The sequence below is a fragment of the Haplochromis burtoni genome, unplaced genomic scaffold (genome assembly GCF_018398535.1).
Source record: "Haplochromis burtoni strain Fernald_Lab_line unplaced genomic scaffold, NCSU_Asbu1 Contig_56, whole genome shotgun sequence".
Taxonomy (NCBI): domain Eukaryota; kingdom Metazoa; phylum Chordata; class Actinopteri; order Cichliformes; family Cichlidae; genus Haplochromis; species Haplochromis burtoni.
The window spans coordinates 2,531,092-2,546,780 of NW_024582417.1; the positions used below are offsets into that span (position 1 = coordinate 2,531,092).

A 15,689-nucleotide genomic window follows, 5' to 3' on the forward strand; every position below is an offset into this window, starting at 1 on the left:
CACACACACACACACACACACACACACACACACACACACGACTTCAGCTTTGTGGTTTTAACCTATTTTTAAAAGGGACACCACAACATTAAAAAATAATAATAAATAAAATGTGCTTTACACTGTTAGCTCGTGTATGCGATAACGGACAGAAACTAAAATGACCAGTGCCATTATTGTCATGCCCGCATCACTACAGTTAACAGAATCAAAGACACGTTTCGCCTCCCCACCCAAAAAATGGAGGTAAAGTTGAGCTAATGTAGGACAAGAAAAACAACACAGATATCTCTCTGAAACTAACACAAGGGAACACTGAGGTGTAAACAGAAAACGATGCAACCGGGTTGCCATTTAATTTCCACTGAATGTACCATCCCCCCACCTCCAGGTGGAAAAATATGACAACGGTGTGAGGAAGATGTGCGGCACAACCCCGCATCACTTGTGCTCAAAAGACACCGACATCACATAAAAAAATAATTAATTTTAAAAATTCGGGCGATCGGACATACTACGAGAAATATATAGCACAACACAAATCCCGATGAGGTGATTCACGGCAATGTCTTCAATTGACCACTGGAGGAAGATTAGCACTGATTACACATGCAAAGCCCGACTGTCACGGTGCAAACAGACGTTTAGAAAAGGCTGATTGCACGCACACATACAGATGCGAAAAGATAAAGATGCAAAGAAACGAGGCTTTCGTTAAGTGCACACTGATGTCGCTCTGTACCGGCCAGCTAGCGAGAGGAGGGCTGAACCCACACACACATACCTTTTCTACAACCAATTTCCATCACACAAGCGTCCGCCATTTTGTTAGCTTAACTGCTGGACGAATGCTAATTTTAACGTTTATTAGACTACTCCTCGGCGACGACAAGGTGTCAGACGAAACTGAGGCTGAATGGTGCGTTGCGTATCAGCTGTCAGCTATCGATAACAAATGCCGATGGTCAACTACGACAGACGAATATACAATCCCTTTTTTTCGGGTGGCTCGCTAGCTAACGGGATAGGCCTGATTTGCCAATTACGGCCTCTATTGAGGCCCCGGCCCAGAAAAGAAAAGGCCCAACCCTTTGCGGCCTCTCAGAAAAAATAAAGAAATAAATTAAAATACAACATGCATGTAAAAAAACAAAAGGCCACGGGCACGTACAAATGCAAACACAGCTCTGAAATCGGACGCCTTTGGCACAAAAACGAGCCGCGTACCAGATTCGTGCTGCAGGGATGCCTCTGTCCGCTCCTCGGCTTCCCAGGCCGCCTGGTTCCCCCAGACTCGGGCAGGATTCAGTCGGGAATTTTGTGTTATTTGGGCGGGCCGGAGACGAGAAGAGAAGGAGGGGTTAGGGGTTGATTCAGGAGCACCGCTGAAAGCAAAGCAGGACGTCTCGAGCCAGATCTTGTCATGCTACAGCCCCCCGCTCCTCCAGCTCCGAGGCCGCCGTCAGCACGACACGTCACAGCCCGAGAGCAGCAGGAAAATGCGGAAGGGTTGTGGTGGAAATCAGCCCGACAGGCACCAAACAGGCCATAATCTAAAGAACAACGCGGGTCGTGTGAAAGCGTGCGCTGCAGCGGTAACTCTAATTAGTTTATGCTCCATGGCTCGGTGTATCAGCAAATAATTTGACTGAGGACTACGTCAGTTCGCGCCAAACAACAGAGTGCATCACAATAAAAGGACAATTAAACTATGACCTCAAGATAGAGAGCATTGCTTCAACATTTAAACAAACCGACGACTGCCCTACTTTATGAATGAACCTATCGCTTCTGCAGTTTTGTTAAGCCTACAAGTATAGCTGTTTTTCCCCACATCTGCAGCACAACTGTACCTTCTTTTGAACTCCATTAAAAGTGATCTAAAAAGAAAATAAAACTAAAGTGCAGTTAAAAATTTCCAGAAATTAGACAGAAAATATCTGAAATGCATCCATCAGTTTTAAATATGTTGCCGTTTATCTACTGATAGGGTTTTTATTGCAGTTAATCAGTAATAGTAACAGCTTCTCCATACTTATCTTTATGCATACACACTTCTACACTTTCACTTTTGTTAAAATTACTCAGTATGTAAGGGGGCCTTTTGTTTTCTCTTATATTGTGACATTTCAGCATTTAATGAGTAAAATGATCCCAGAAACTCTTAATGCCGTATTATAATTCTAAGGTCTGATTGAATTACAATGTGCATATGATTTAAAAAAAAGCACTATAATATTAGTCAGCTTGGGAAAGGCAACATAGCAAAGAGGCACAGGATGATATGTAGGTTGTGATGGAAAATCCCAAACACACAAAATCTATATTTATTAATGTATTTATTAGCATGCTTGTTCAAGTCTCACAAACTTTCCAGCTGTGGTAGATTATTACCATGTAATTATCACGTTTCAGTGTTCATTCATCAAACTTCCGAGATCAGTGTAAATTTAGCAATGACCGCAAAAGTCCCAGACATGGTTTGTGATTAGAAGGGAACAGCTGATTGATAAATGCATTTATTGAGGCTGCTCCAAGTCACTGATCACATAGAGAAAGTTCACTGCTATCACCAGACATCAGTACAAGTTTAAGAGTGGCAAACTCTATTTGGCAGACATTTTCAGCAGATTTTTCTTTTCAATGGCAAAAAGACGCCACCCCTCCTCAGAGGACAGATCCGCTGCACCTCTTCTCTTGTAGAACTCAATAGACTTGGTGTTGTTTTCTGCTACTATAAAATGCATGGCACTACAGCGGGTCTTCACTGCCGTCTAGGAAAAAGGAGAAAAGAAAAGTGCACGCGTGAATGCAGCTGAAATAAAGGTGACTCTGTCAACAGAAAAATGTTGAAGTGTGCAATGTTAAAAGTACCTCGCTCAGCACCTTCAGGACTTTTGAACCGATGCCAAGACCTGGTGAAAGATTACGTGTTCATGGAGCAATTAAGAAAGTTCTTTGGCAAAGAGTACAAATTGTCCCGCAAAGTAGGAAAGAAGTCTTTCCTCTGTTAGTTATTAACCTTTAGCACTGCAATAAAACTTTTCATCAAACATACCACGAAACTCCTGCATGATGAAGAAATCTTCCAGGTACAGAAGCTTTCCAATCCATGGGTCATATGTAAAGTAGTACATAGCAAACCCAACCACAGTGTACCCTTGAAGAAAACACAGAGCAGGGGATTAAATAGTGGATCAGACCCGTGAACAACATTTATAGTTCCTGAGAAATATGAGAATATTTTTAAGAGGCGCATTTTTACCTACTGAGCTCTTCTCGTTTGGGACTTCAGCAACCAAACAGTGGTAGAATGGATGATCCCCAAAGCCATCTTCAAGCAGATCTGAAAAAAACAAAAAAAACCCATAACATTATTAAATCTTTAAGCTTTCTCAAACTCCAGATCAATGCAAACTTCATCGTGAAGCTAAATCACAGCACCTTTTTCTGTCAGCATCACCTTCTCCTCCATCTCTTCAAATTTAGCAAGCTCCTAAAAGGCAAGGTCATTTAGTCATATTTCTGTTAGTTAAGCATACTCCCAGTTAAAGGCTTGAAGTATTATCAGTTCACATATGGTTTACCTTTATGAGTCGCAGGATATCTGAGACATCCTTTGGTTCAGCTGTCCGTAATATAAAACTGGCCATTTTCTCTTTTTACCCCTTTTCCCTTTGCTCACTAATCCTCTGAATGTAAACAAAAGCAAAATTTGTTTCTTCATCCGCTCCTCAGGAGTCTACCCCCCGACAATGAAATGGGGAAACCAACATACACAGAACTGCATTGACTGTGTTGCAGAGTGGCAGAGCAGCTTCAGACGCTTCTCTTTTAAACATCCCAGAAAGAAAGGTGACCCATATATGGGCAAACAGCTCATTACATCCTGTTTCTTTTCCTTTTCTGCTCGTCCCTTATCTTTGTGTTGACTGGACGACATTTGAATGTTGTTTAAAAGGTTAATATTAACCAGACCTAAGAAAGAAAAAAAAGCCAAGCACATCTGTTATGCTGAGTAAAGAATAACCCACTTTTGAAAATGAGTGTAAAATATTTTACATACAAAATCAACCCATAACATTGAGCCGGTTGTTCTTCCCTTGCTAAAACTTACTGCTTCTTTGCATTCAGATGCTGTTATTTGCATTGTGGGAAAAGAAAAACAGTTTATATAACAGGTTATATAACCTGCTTTTAACAGCTTAAAAAAAGAGGGGTGTGGTTGAGGATGAACATTATCTATAGGTGATCAAGTTAGTAACCAGCAGCTGATAAACAAACTTCAGTTAACTTATTTTATGAAACATTTGAGTTTGTTTTACTCATTCGAGAGCAAATTTGACCCTTGAAATCACAGTGGCACTGATACTTTTGCATGCATTTGTTTCTCTTGCAAAGCCAAGCAAGCAGGGCCCTGCTGCAATAGTCCTTAAAAGCATTTTAAAAACAAGTGCATCTACAAAAAGACTGAATTTGAACTCAGGACTTTCTTGCTTTGAGGCAACAGTGTAGCCAACAGGCCATCATGCTGCCCAAAGGTCACAGTGAAGTTTGCATATTGCAGCTATAAACTAGAATGATTAAATGAGTTTTCAGCGTGCTAAGTAAATGCTGAAGGCATTACCTGCATTATTCACTGCACATGCTGGACAGCCTGGGGCTGTTTTTTTTAACAGCAAAATGTTTGTTCATCACATATTTACATTGTATCAAATTCAAAGCACAGACAGCAGAGAGGAAACGAGTAGTTTCATTTCTGTATCTCCAGAATCTGGGAGTCACTGGATATGTTCAAATGTTTCTAGTCCCTGTCAGTACTCTCACTGCAGAACATTTTGGATCAGCTGAAGGCTTTTCAGGGAGTTTTTAAGGACATCCTGATAGTAACGAATTACAATAGTCCAGCCTAGAAGTAATAAATGCATGAACTAGTTTTTCAACATCACTTTCAACATCGTCATGGTTTAAGAGACCAGACACACAGCAGTTTAGGAAAACACATTTTATTGGAAATTTTAAAGTGTAAGTGTTGGATTTCAGAGACTGGGAAAACAAATAGATCAATTCAGTTTATCGAAATACTTCAGCTTGCCTGAAGGATCAGGAATGATCTGTGGAAAAGAAATCATTAAATTAGTGTGCAGCACATTTCATGTAAGAAGACCTATATGACACATAATGTAGATTTCTGATAATAAACTAGTCATAGTGCAATTCCCACTTAACAATGGAAGAAATTAGCGAAAGGTGAATTCTTATCTTTGCAGTGTAATTGCTGGGTAATAATTTAAGGTCAACCATCGAGGCCAAACTGAACTGTTTTAACTAAATAAATAAATAATAAAACCTCTTTTGAAGGAATAACAACAAAAAAAAAAGTGGTGGGTCTGATTTGCAAAAACAATGACAATGTATCTCATAGTATACCTAATTGTCAATAATAAGGTCTATGTTACTCTAAATGGGACCATAATTTGCCAAATCAAATCATGATGCATTAAGAAGACTTGAAACTATAGACTGAGATCATCGTTCAAGTGAGCAGCAGGATCATTTTCTAATCCAGTCAGATGCTTTTTTGCAACTAGTGCTGCCCCCTGCTGGCCGCTAAACAGAAACAATGCAATTTTAAAGCACTTCCATCATGCTTTCACTTTTCAGACTCAGAAACGACATCCATCTTTGTATACAGTCTTCTTTATGGAAATCAGCCTGAGACAGCTCATCAGTTTTTACAAATACCTGCCTGTCTGATTTTTTTTTAATATGCTGGAAGACAATAGCAGTTAGTGCCTAAGGATCCATCTTAGTCACTGGCCCAGTGATACTTACTGTGTCACTGCCTGGTTTCCATCCTGCTGGACACACTGTGAAAACAATAACACAGAACTAGTCAGAATTTAAAGAAGAAACAGCTCAAAGACTCAGCTGACAGCCAGCTGTTTGTTTCTAGGTATTCTGCATAAACGAAAGACAGTCAGACATTTCAGCTGCTAATAATAAAATCCATCGTTTTACCTTCTCCATGTTTGTCTGTGTACTGGAAGGCCTGGACCAACCGCAAAGTTTCATCCACAGATCTTCCCACTGGAAGATCGTTCATAGTGATCTGCCTCAGGATACCTTTGCCATCGATGATGAATAGACCCCTGAGGAAGACATGGATGAGTTAGAATGGAGCATGAGTGGCTGCTCAATGCTTCCTGTTAATGTTTCCATGGGGGTAAATTATCTTAATGTCAGAAGCAGGACTCTGCCTCATATATGCCATTTGTGGTTCTAGAACTATTTAAGCCTTCCTGCATAAGGTGATTAAGGCACGTTGTATAACGAACTTTGAGTGCTCAGGTAAGGTTGAAAAGCACTATATAAGACCCAGTCCATCTATCATTTACACACTGATTGCAACCATTAGTTTTACAACTGCAAATAAAACCTTTAACTTACAGCAAGGAGCCATAACAATGCTACATAATAAGTAATATTTCTTTAAGCTGCTTAAGCTATAAAACTTTGATGATGGCTATAACTTCACCTCAGTGTGTGTCCTTGGTCCTCCAGGTAGACACCATAGTCTTTTGAAATCTGGTGAGTGAGGTCAGACAGCAGAGGGATTTTCATTTGTCCAAGTCCACCCTGCTTCCTGGGAGTATTGATCCTGTAAAAAACAGAAAGCAAAAAACATCAGTCTTCATTATCATAAAATGAATAAAAGTCTATCAAAAGTACATACAAAAGGTTAAAGTAGTAGAGCAAAATAATACAACATCATCTGTTTTTATTAGAGTTGATCTTCAGCCATTAAATTGTGATGGAAACAGCAATCTCACCAGGCCAAGTGTGTAAACTGGGAATCTACTGAGCAAGCGACCACCTCCGTGTTGATGGCTTGAAACTCGTGCAGACGATCACTGAATGCAATGATCTCAGTCGGACAGACAAATGTGCTGCAGAAAAAACAAAACAAATGCTTTCACTTGAGAACAACGCTGTGCAGCAATCCCAGCAGAATGTGCAAAGTGATAATGTAACGTGCATTCGATGGTACTTACAAGTCCAGGGGATAGAAGAAAAAAACGAGGTATTTGCCTTTGTAGTCCGACAGCTTCAGCTCCTTGAATTCACCGTTGATGACAGCTGTTCCTTCCCAGTGGGGTGCAGGCTTTGAAACTAAACCAGGACGAAAAACCAAGTTAAACGTTGGGACACAATATAACGTATTTCGTACTACAACTAGCAGTGCACTGTATTTAACCAGTGGAATAAGCCCCAAAAGGTTGATTCTGTTAATGTGGACATTTTTAGTGTTTTCAGTGGGAGAAACATTTAGTCACTTATCCAAGTGACTTCTTTAGTCTCAGCCGATAAAAGGTTTCCCCAACCTTTTAAAAAGTACATTTGCATCATGTCATAAATATGCAAATTGTGGAATAGGGGCAAAATTACGCTCTTTGCCCGGTAAAGTCTACAAACTCATGTTTCCATATGGAAGAGGAAAAACCTGCAGTAATGAAAATGACTCGGACATCTTCACAGTAAATCTCCCATACATAATCACATGAGTTTAGTGGTCCCCTTTTATTATTTTGAAAGTAGTGTTATTTATGTTATCAGGTCTGTATTAAAAAGTGTAGGTACTGCGCCACACACAGTCATGTGTCAGAGGGGCGGGGAGAGGTGCTCGTGCCAAGATTTTCAGAGTATGACGTGTCCTACAAAAACCATGAGAGTTCAGGTTAGGCTTAAACTTTAAATAAAGATATCACCTGGGGATTTTAACAATAACTGCAAAATTAAACCATAACATGGGTGCTCTGTGCAGCACCAGCCTGCTGCATCAACATGCACAAGCTGCTAGTCGTAGTTTGACAGGAAGGAGAAAGCAGCAAAAAAATAAATAAATTTAATCAGTGCACACTTTAAATATGCAAATGACATCCTAGCAGCACTCTCTGGATGAAAGCATGAGAGAAACTCACTCTTGGCTTTGCTGAGGTGGAGGGAATGGTCGGACACGGGCACACGGAAAGCCTCTCCGGGATAGACGTGTCCTCCCGCGTAACTTTGACACTGGGGGTTTTTCACCTGAGCGCTTTCCTCTGCAGACGTGACCGTGGCGAGGAGGAGCAGAGCGGTGCACAGAGCACAGAAAAGCTCCTTCATATCAGTGTGGAAAGCAGACTCCATTGTTACGTCCCTTTAACAGCACGTAGCCACTCACCAGCAACGCGCCTCAGACCTACTGCAGGATTGGAGCAGTCTTCCTTGTTCTTCTTCTTCGCTCAGGTTTTTCCAGTAGCTGACATCCTTGTTTTCACATTGCTGCCATCTTCTGGAATTAATTAGCCCATCAGGCGTACTGCGTGTATCACTGGCGTGCACACACAGTGCCAGTTTTCATCTAGAAAAAACGATAGTTCGAAATGTTTTGAATGGATTTTGATATATTTTTGTCGAGGTGTGGAGTGGGGTAATGTTAACAGTCCATTAAAGTTTGGCTTACATCCACCAATGTCTTCAAAATCAAGCTTTATTGGTCAAGAACTGATAAAGAGCCTTGTAACTTAGAGCAACCACATACAGATTTAAAATATGCCACATTTGACCTCTGACCTCTCCTTAAAGGTCAATAGATTGATCTGAAGGTCAAAGTAACAATAATGCTATTTATAGGATTGAAAGTGATGCTGCTTATTACTGTTTGTGTTGACAGCATACAGACATGTAAAGAATGATGTATTCTAAATACCACGTTACTTTGGACTTCTGACCTCTTCTTCAAGGTCAAACTTTTCTGGTCAACTATGCTTAAAATTCTGTGGCCTTTGTTTGTATTTTTAACATTTAGAAAACTGATGCATTTGAAACTTGACACTAAAACAATTTAGTTTCCTACATATGCTTGAATAGAATTGACTGTGTAATATTAACATATTAACATATTTATCTTTCAAGATTCTGTAGATTCAGAAGATCTTCCTGAAATATTTTCCCCACAACTTTATCAAAATTCAAATACCATTACACATGTTTGAGGTCCCTGACGGACCCTGACAAGAGCTTCTTTTCTCACGCAGCCTTCCTGAGCAGACAGCTGACAAATAGAATTACACAGAGAAGACTGAAAACTTTCATGGGTATCGATCACTTCTGGTTTAGTCGATACAAAATTTATCATAAAAAGCATAAAAACACTTTCGACGTCCAGTCCTCGGAAATTCAGCTTCGCTGTTTTCTACTTTATTTAGCCCAAATACACAGACTTCTTGAAGACTTTGGGCTTTGAAGGGCTTTGAAATGCGAAAGCCTCTAAATTCACATGTTGATCTGCATATGGAAAAATGTCGCCTTAAAAATCCATCAAGCTTTTCAAAAATCGACAGCACGCTGCAGTGCCTGTAGAAATACTCATGACTCCGAAATGAATGAAACTCCTCATTCGCCACTTTTATACAGACTGAATTATTGTTATGACAATTTTATCAATGAAAAAGAAAACCTACCGTGATTTTTGAGAAGTTACATCCTTTCTTTATTTTGATTCATAAACGGGGACTCGGTCGTTCACTAACACATGGCTTCAGACAAATATGTTGCTGTAAAGTTAAACAGGGAGCAGGTTTTTAAGCTGCTGACTTTTCTGGTGCAGTCAGCTGTCCAATGAGCCGCTGATAGTCACACTGTGGAGGAGCATGTTGTGAAGCCTGAACAAGATTCGTACTGGCATCAAAAGACATCAGGACCTTTAAATGTACGCAAAAAAAGCAATAATTTAAATAAATCAATACAAGTGTCTTACTGACTGGTGAAAGATTAAACAGTCAACAAATGTATCTAAAGGACAGAACAAGCTCTGGGCGTAAGAGCACAGCTTTATATTCAATACCAGGAGGTGTGAACTGTTTTCTGCTTTTCTAATTAAAAAGTAAAAATTAACTATTTCAAAAGCACCAAATTCTCCAAACAGAGATTGTTTTATTGTAATGTGAGCATGTGCGATGCTGTGACCAGCTCGTTACCTGACGCATGGCATCCTGCTGGCTGTACAGGTATAAAGATCCTATGGCAGCTTCTCTCACTGCACTGTGGTAATCTGTGCATGCAGTTCTTAGAAGTAAGCCGGGCACATTTTCCTCCAGCAACAAGGATATGGCTCCATCAACATTTAGCAGGTTTCCCAGGGTGGCGCAGAAGTGACGACGTGTGAGGGCATCAGGATCACTGCAAAAATAAATAAATATAAATAAAAATAAATCTGAACGTTAAATAAAATTTTACTCCCTGAGTCAATTTATAATGGATTGGATTTATATAGCGCTTTTCTAGGCACCCAAAGCACTTTACAATACCACTATTCATTCACTCTCACATTCATACACTGGTGGAGGCAAGCTACAGTTGTAGCCACAGCTGCCCTGGGGCAGACTGACAGAAGCGAGGCTGCCATTTACAGAGTATTATTACTATTGTTGGCGCAATATTAGAAATTCTATAGCACAAATTATTATAAATATATTATAAAGGTTTGGTCCCTGCATCTTTGGGTTAATTTTATCTGTCCAAAGAATAATTTTCATGAGCTGTGCTGGCTTTTTTAGAGTTTTTTTTTTTTTTTTTTTTTTGATAGTCCAATGTAGTCTAATCTACTTTAGCCCAAACAGAGGCCAGAGCTCAAGTTGTGCAGCAGAGGAGGCCAATGAGCTGAATGAGGTGTATTGACTGATGTCTGTGTGTTTAGCAGCTGCACACTGACTCCTGGTGAGGCAGGTTGGTAACATCTGTCTGTGCCAGTGGCTGCTGATGTGACTCCTTCAAAGCTGAATTAGAGGAAGCAGATGGCTGTATCTCAGCTGGCCTCATACAAAGGCTCCTGGACTGTTGAGCATTTCTGTAAAGATTCAGACACAGATGCCACAAAACAAACAAAAACACAAGAAGTCTTCTTTTTTGGGCAACACTTGTCCTATTTTCATCACATTTCACAAGAAAAAAAATACTGTGCTATAGGTGTGATGTCGGATTCTCTTCCCTTTTTTGCCCTAAAAACAAGCACATGAGGTCATACAGACTCTGCAGTGACTGTTTCATCATTCGTGGCTGTGACAGTTGTAGTTTACTTGGTGGACCAGTCTGTTTGCTCCTTGACTTAACGTCACCTTTAGTTACAACGTGATCAAAATATTTGGCCTGCTGAACTGAAACTAGTACCACAGAAGAACCACTATATACAACTGTGAGAAAGTAGTTGAGTAAAGTTGAATGAAACCATTCAAGGAGGCTGATTACAATAATTCACATAGACATCTGCACATAGAATCAGAATCAGAATCAGAATACTTTATTGATCCCAGGGGGAAATTATTTTTCATTACAGTGCTCCATTATAAACAAACATTAACAGAGACAGACAATACACTAACTAAGAATAGCACAATCTATACAGGCATATATGTACATAAAAGTCACTTATTAATAAATAACGGAAAAAGAACTTGTGGGTGTAGCTGTTGCAGTAAACAGTGTGTTAAGTGGATGTGTTGTACAGAGAGATGGCCACAGGCAGGAATGATTTCCTGTGTCGTTCAGTGGTGATTTTCGGTACTCTCAGTCTTTCACTGAACGAGCTCCTGTGACTGACCAGCATGTCATGGAGTGGGTGGGAGGTGTTATCCAACATTGTCTTTATCTTGGACAACATCCCCCTCTCCGACACCACCTTGAGGGAGTCCAGCTCCACCCCCACAACATTACTGGCCTTACGAATCAGTTTATCGAGTCTGTTGGCATCTGCGACCCTCAGCCTGCTCCCCCAGCATGCACTGGCCACAACAGACTCATGTTGAAGGACATCAGTCGCCTCAACAAATAGAGACGACTCTGGCCCTTCCTGTAAAGTGCTGTGGTGTTTTTAGCCCAGTCCAGTTTATTGTCAATGTGTATAGCGAGGTATTTATAGTCCTCCACAATGTCAGCATTGACCCCCTGGATTGAAACAGGGGTCAAGTGTTTCCTGGTCTTCCTGAAGTCCACGATCAATTCCTTGGTCTTTGACACGTTGAGCTGCAGATGATTCTGCTCACACCACGTGACAAAGGAGTCGACCACAGCCCGGTACATCTGAAGATGGCAGGTCTCTGTGCAGTGGCTGAAGTCTGTGGTGTAGAGGGTGAAGAGGAAGGGGGAGAGGACAGTCCCCTGTGGTGCTCCTATGTTGCTGATTACCTTGTCAGACACACACTGTGGGAGACGTACATATTGTGGTCTTCCTGTCAGGTAATCAACAATCCAGGACACCAGAGAAGCATCCACCTGCATCGCTAATACTTATCACCCAGGAGGTTCGGCCTGATGGTGTTGAAAGCACTGGAAAAGTCAAAAAACATGACCGTCACAGTGCTGGCTGGCTGGTCCAGATGGGTGTAGACACGACTGAGCAGGTAGATGAGCCTCGTCTCTGTTCCGAGACGAGGCTGATAAGCAAATTGAAGGGGATCCAGATGTGGTCTGACAATGGGTCACAGTTGGTCCAGGATGAGCCTTTCCAGGGTCTTCATGATGTGGGAGGTCAGTGCCACGGGCCTGTAATCCTGGGGGCCACTGGGACGATACCTGCAGGTCACTGAAAAAATGCAGGAGAGAAACCTACAGTTCTCCAACAGGATGCAGGTACTGGACCATGTTATCAGGAACCTTGAGCACATTACACTTAAAACATACAAAACACAGAACAGGCAGTGAGACAAGCTGCAATGCTATCATCTGGCTGGAAGAAGCGATCAGCAGGAGGAGAACGTGGATAAAAGCTCATTCATACATAGCCTCGCTTTGCTCTGAAGAGTCATTCATTTTAAATTATGATTCACTGAGAGTGATTAAGTTTACTGACCAGCAAAGATTCACACCACAGTTATACAAAGGGGAAATACAAGGAAGGTGACAGAAGATTGATATTGATCCTCTTTGATTGGGACTGACATCTTATATAATACGGAACTAACTAAGGACAAGTATTATGTGGGAACAAGGTATGACTTACCAGTCAAAACCAGTTAGTTTTAGAGTGATAAAGGGAGTGAAGTTTTGTACATTTATTTAACAGTAGCAGTAAAAAGTTACTCTGCAGATTCAGGTTTTACAGGTGTTCCTGTGATAAATTAATACAATCTCATGCACTGCTAGAGATTAAAGGCTTCTAAAGTTCAATTCATCTGCACCAACAGTATACTGTGTGAGGGAAATTACTGTTTACAGATTTATTCAGATGCTGCAGATATATTTTTAAAGTACATTTTCTGTTAATACAACTGCACTTTTTATTCAAATTCTAGATTCTTTCACACCACAGGTGTGAATGTGCGAGTGAATGTGAGTGCGAATGGTTGTTTGTCCCTGTGTGTTAGCCCTGCGACAGACTGGCGACCTGTCCAGGGTGTACCCCGCCTCTCGCCCTATGACAGCTGGGATAGGCTCCAGCGCCCCCTGCGACCCTGAAAAGGATAAGCGGAAGCGAATGGATGGATGGATTTTAGATTCTTGTGAGATAAAGCAGTAAATGAAGTAATTCACTTGATGTGAATTACTTCATTTACTGCTTTATCTCAGTGTGAACAACAGGAGTCGAAAATTGTTTTCACTACATATTGTACTACACTATAACCTGATATACAAACTTCCTGTACAGGTTTTCATGTCCCAAGGGACCAAGACGGCAACAACACTGCCACTCAGCAAACTCCCAGCACTGCTTCAGAGAAATCCAAAGGAAAGGCCCAACCATGGCTGCAATTGTCCAACAATGGCATCAAGGGCCTGATTGACCTCCTGATGAATAAAGTCATTTGTAGTCTGTGCAAGTTTCAGCAATAGCACTCAGCCTGTTCCTTCTACTTCCAGGTCCATTGTTTTCCGGAGCTGAATCTAATCTAATCAGTCATCAGGATGTGTGAGTGGTGCTTTGCCAGAGCTTGAAAACTTTTTAACCCCCGTCTTCTCTTTATTCTGTTTTTACACCACACAACACTGAACATGACTTGAGGAACAACACAAATAACACAGCCGCAGTGTACAGCACTTCTTATGTGCAGTATTTAATGTCTCCTTGCTGCGTTTCTTACCAGCTATCTGAAGACAGCAGACTTAAGCTAAGGGACAGGCGGGAGCTCAACCCTACCCTCTCTTGCAATATTTGGTATGCACTGACTGTCTGCTTTCGTGCCTGATAGTCAACCAGGTTAGTAAAACACATGTGATTTCTAATAATCCAAAGGATTGTAGATGATGTAGCTTATAAAAAAATGCTTTTTAAATGCTGTTTATACCGTTTATAAAATGCTTTTTAAAAAATCCCTTAAATCAAAGTTTCAGTACACAGCTTCTTCTACAGTTACTGAGGAAAACGACTTACTTTCTTTAGCGATGGCTATTGCATGGCAGAGCAACATCCCAGGCCGAGGTCCTTGTTGCTTAGCTTCGGGAATTCTTGGAGGTGTTGGGGCTAAAGGTTTTAAAGCAACAATACTTTTGGCAGCTACTACCTGTCCAAATGAGGTTACAATGCCAGGCTGGAAATACTCATTTTTTTTCCAAAATAGACACAAATTTATCTTTTCCTGTCAAGACTGTAACTGATGGTGATACACACAGTGCTTAACAAAATGTCAGACCACCTGTCATTAAAAAAATAAAAAAAGATTAATATTTTAGAAATCTGTCAAAAACATGGTTGAAACTACAAATGATTTCATTGATTAGACAAATAGGAAACTGAACTCACATCTTTGTGAGAAGTTAGAAATGAATCAATATTTATAAATTAGCATTAAAATATCATTTGGATTAAAGAGCTTGTGCACTCTGGTGGATTAACCATTACAGAAATACAAAAATGATTACCAATACACTTAATTTGTGGCAGTGTGGCATAAAAATTACACTGGATGGTGTCTAACAAATTCATCAATCACTGTATAGCACAGTTCAGCTCATTTAAGTTCAGTTCAGTATTATTACAACAGTAGCATGAAGGCACTTTGTAATTCTGTTATTTTGATTCTTTGATTCTGAATAAAAAATAATCTACAGTCTGTGAATAAAACAATAACATTAGAGACTTTGTACGTAAATTTTCCAGATACTTCCCAACATCCTGTTTAGACTCTTTGCTGAAGGTCAATTTATTAAACAAAAGAAGAGTATCAATGATATATACTCAGATAATGAATGAAATCAATCCTTCTGTTAATCAAATAAGAGAAGAATAGAGTAAACATATGTTGGTTTCATTCTCTGATGAAGATTGGGAGAAAGCACTCCATAAAAATTTGATTGGTAAATGGACTGATTCTTATATAGCGCTTTTCTACTCTCCCGGAGTACTCAAAGCGCTCTATACAACATGCCACATTCACCCAATCACACCCATTCTCACAAGCACTTTATCTGTACTTAGTGCTTTCTAACTACATTCACACACATTCATCCATCGGAGAGCAACTTGGGGTTAGTATCTTGCCCAAGGATACACAACTATGGGCAAGTCACTACCTCCATCCATCCTATGTGCAATTTATATGCTAATGGGAGTAACTGCGTATAATTTCTCACAATAGAACACAATGGTTGACTAAAATGGTTTAATGGGAGAGAAGATGCAAAATGTGTATTTGCATTTGCAGCTAAACCCAGTT

General features: G+C 40.4%; 3 protein-coding genes and 1 long non-coding RNA gene across 5 annotated transcripts in view; all 4 read right to left on the bottom strand.

The window, feature by feature from the left end:
- Positions 1-1,762, bottom strand: part of LOC102299651 (zinc finger Y-chromosomal protein 1) — a 9,049-nt gene extending 7,287 nt beyond the window's left edge. The window contains exon 1 of one of the 2 annotated variants that reach the window (XM_005922231.2): positions 1,228-1,762. The gene's annotated coding sequence lies outside the window, so the exon portion shown is untranslated. The remainder of the gene's footprint in view (positions 1-1,227) is intronic. The other variant, XM_005922233.3, reaches the window with a different exon arrangement.
- Positions 1,763-2,322: 560 nt separating this feature from the next.
- LOC102300379 (diamine acetyltransferase 1) lies at positions 2,323-3,833 on the bottom strand. The gene is made up of 6 exons (XM_005922234.3): positions 3,588-3,833; positions 3,445-3,496; positions 3,266-3,346; positions 3,059-3,160; positions 2,875-2,915; positions 2,323-2,774 (listed from the first exon to the last, which is right to left on the bottom strand). Exons 1-6 carry the CDS (start codon positions 3,651-3,653, stop codon positions 2,607-2,609), a joined length of 510 nt encoding a protein of 169 aa, XP_005922296.1. The 5' UTR covers positions 3,654-3,833; the 3' UTR covers positions 2,323-2,606.
- A 1,157-nt stretch (positions 3,834-4,990) lies between these two features.
- On the bottom strand, positions 4,991-8,295 carry prdx4 (peroxiredoxin 4). The gene is made up of 7 exons (XM_005922235.1): positions 7,983-8,295; positions 7,056-7,173; positions 6,834-6,950; positions 6,539-6,661; positions 6,022-6,152; positions 5,836-5,870; positions 4,991-5,114 (listed from the first exon to the last, which is right to left on the bottom strand). The coding sequence occupies exons 1-7, from the start codon at positions 8,188-8,190 to the stop codon at positions 5,064-5,066; spliced, it is 783 nt and encodes a 260-aa protein (XP_005922297.1). The 5' UTR covers positions 8,191-8,295; the 3' UTR covers positions 4,991-5,063.
- Positions 8,296-9,190: 895 nt separating this feature from the next.
- Positions 9,191-15,264, bottom strand: LOC121814538. The gene is made up of 3 exons (XR_006054411.1): positions 14,408-15,264; positions 10,023-10,224; positions 9,191-9,746 (listed from the first exon to the last, which is right to left on the bottom strand). It is a non-coding gene; the product is annotated as an uncharacterized LOC121814538 (long non-coding RNA).
- Positions 15,265-15,689: the final 425 nt, after the last annotated feature.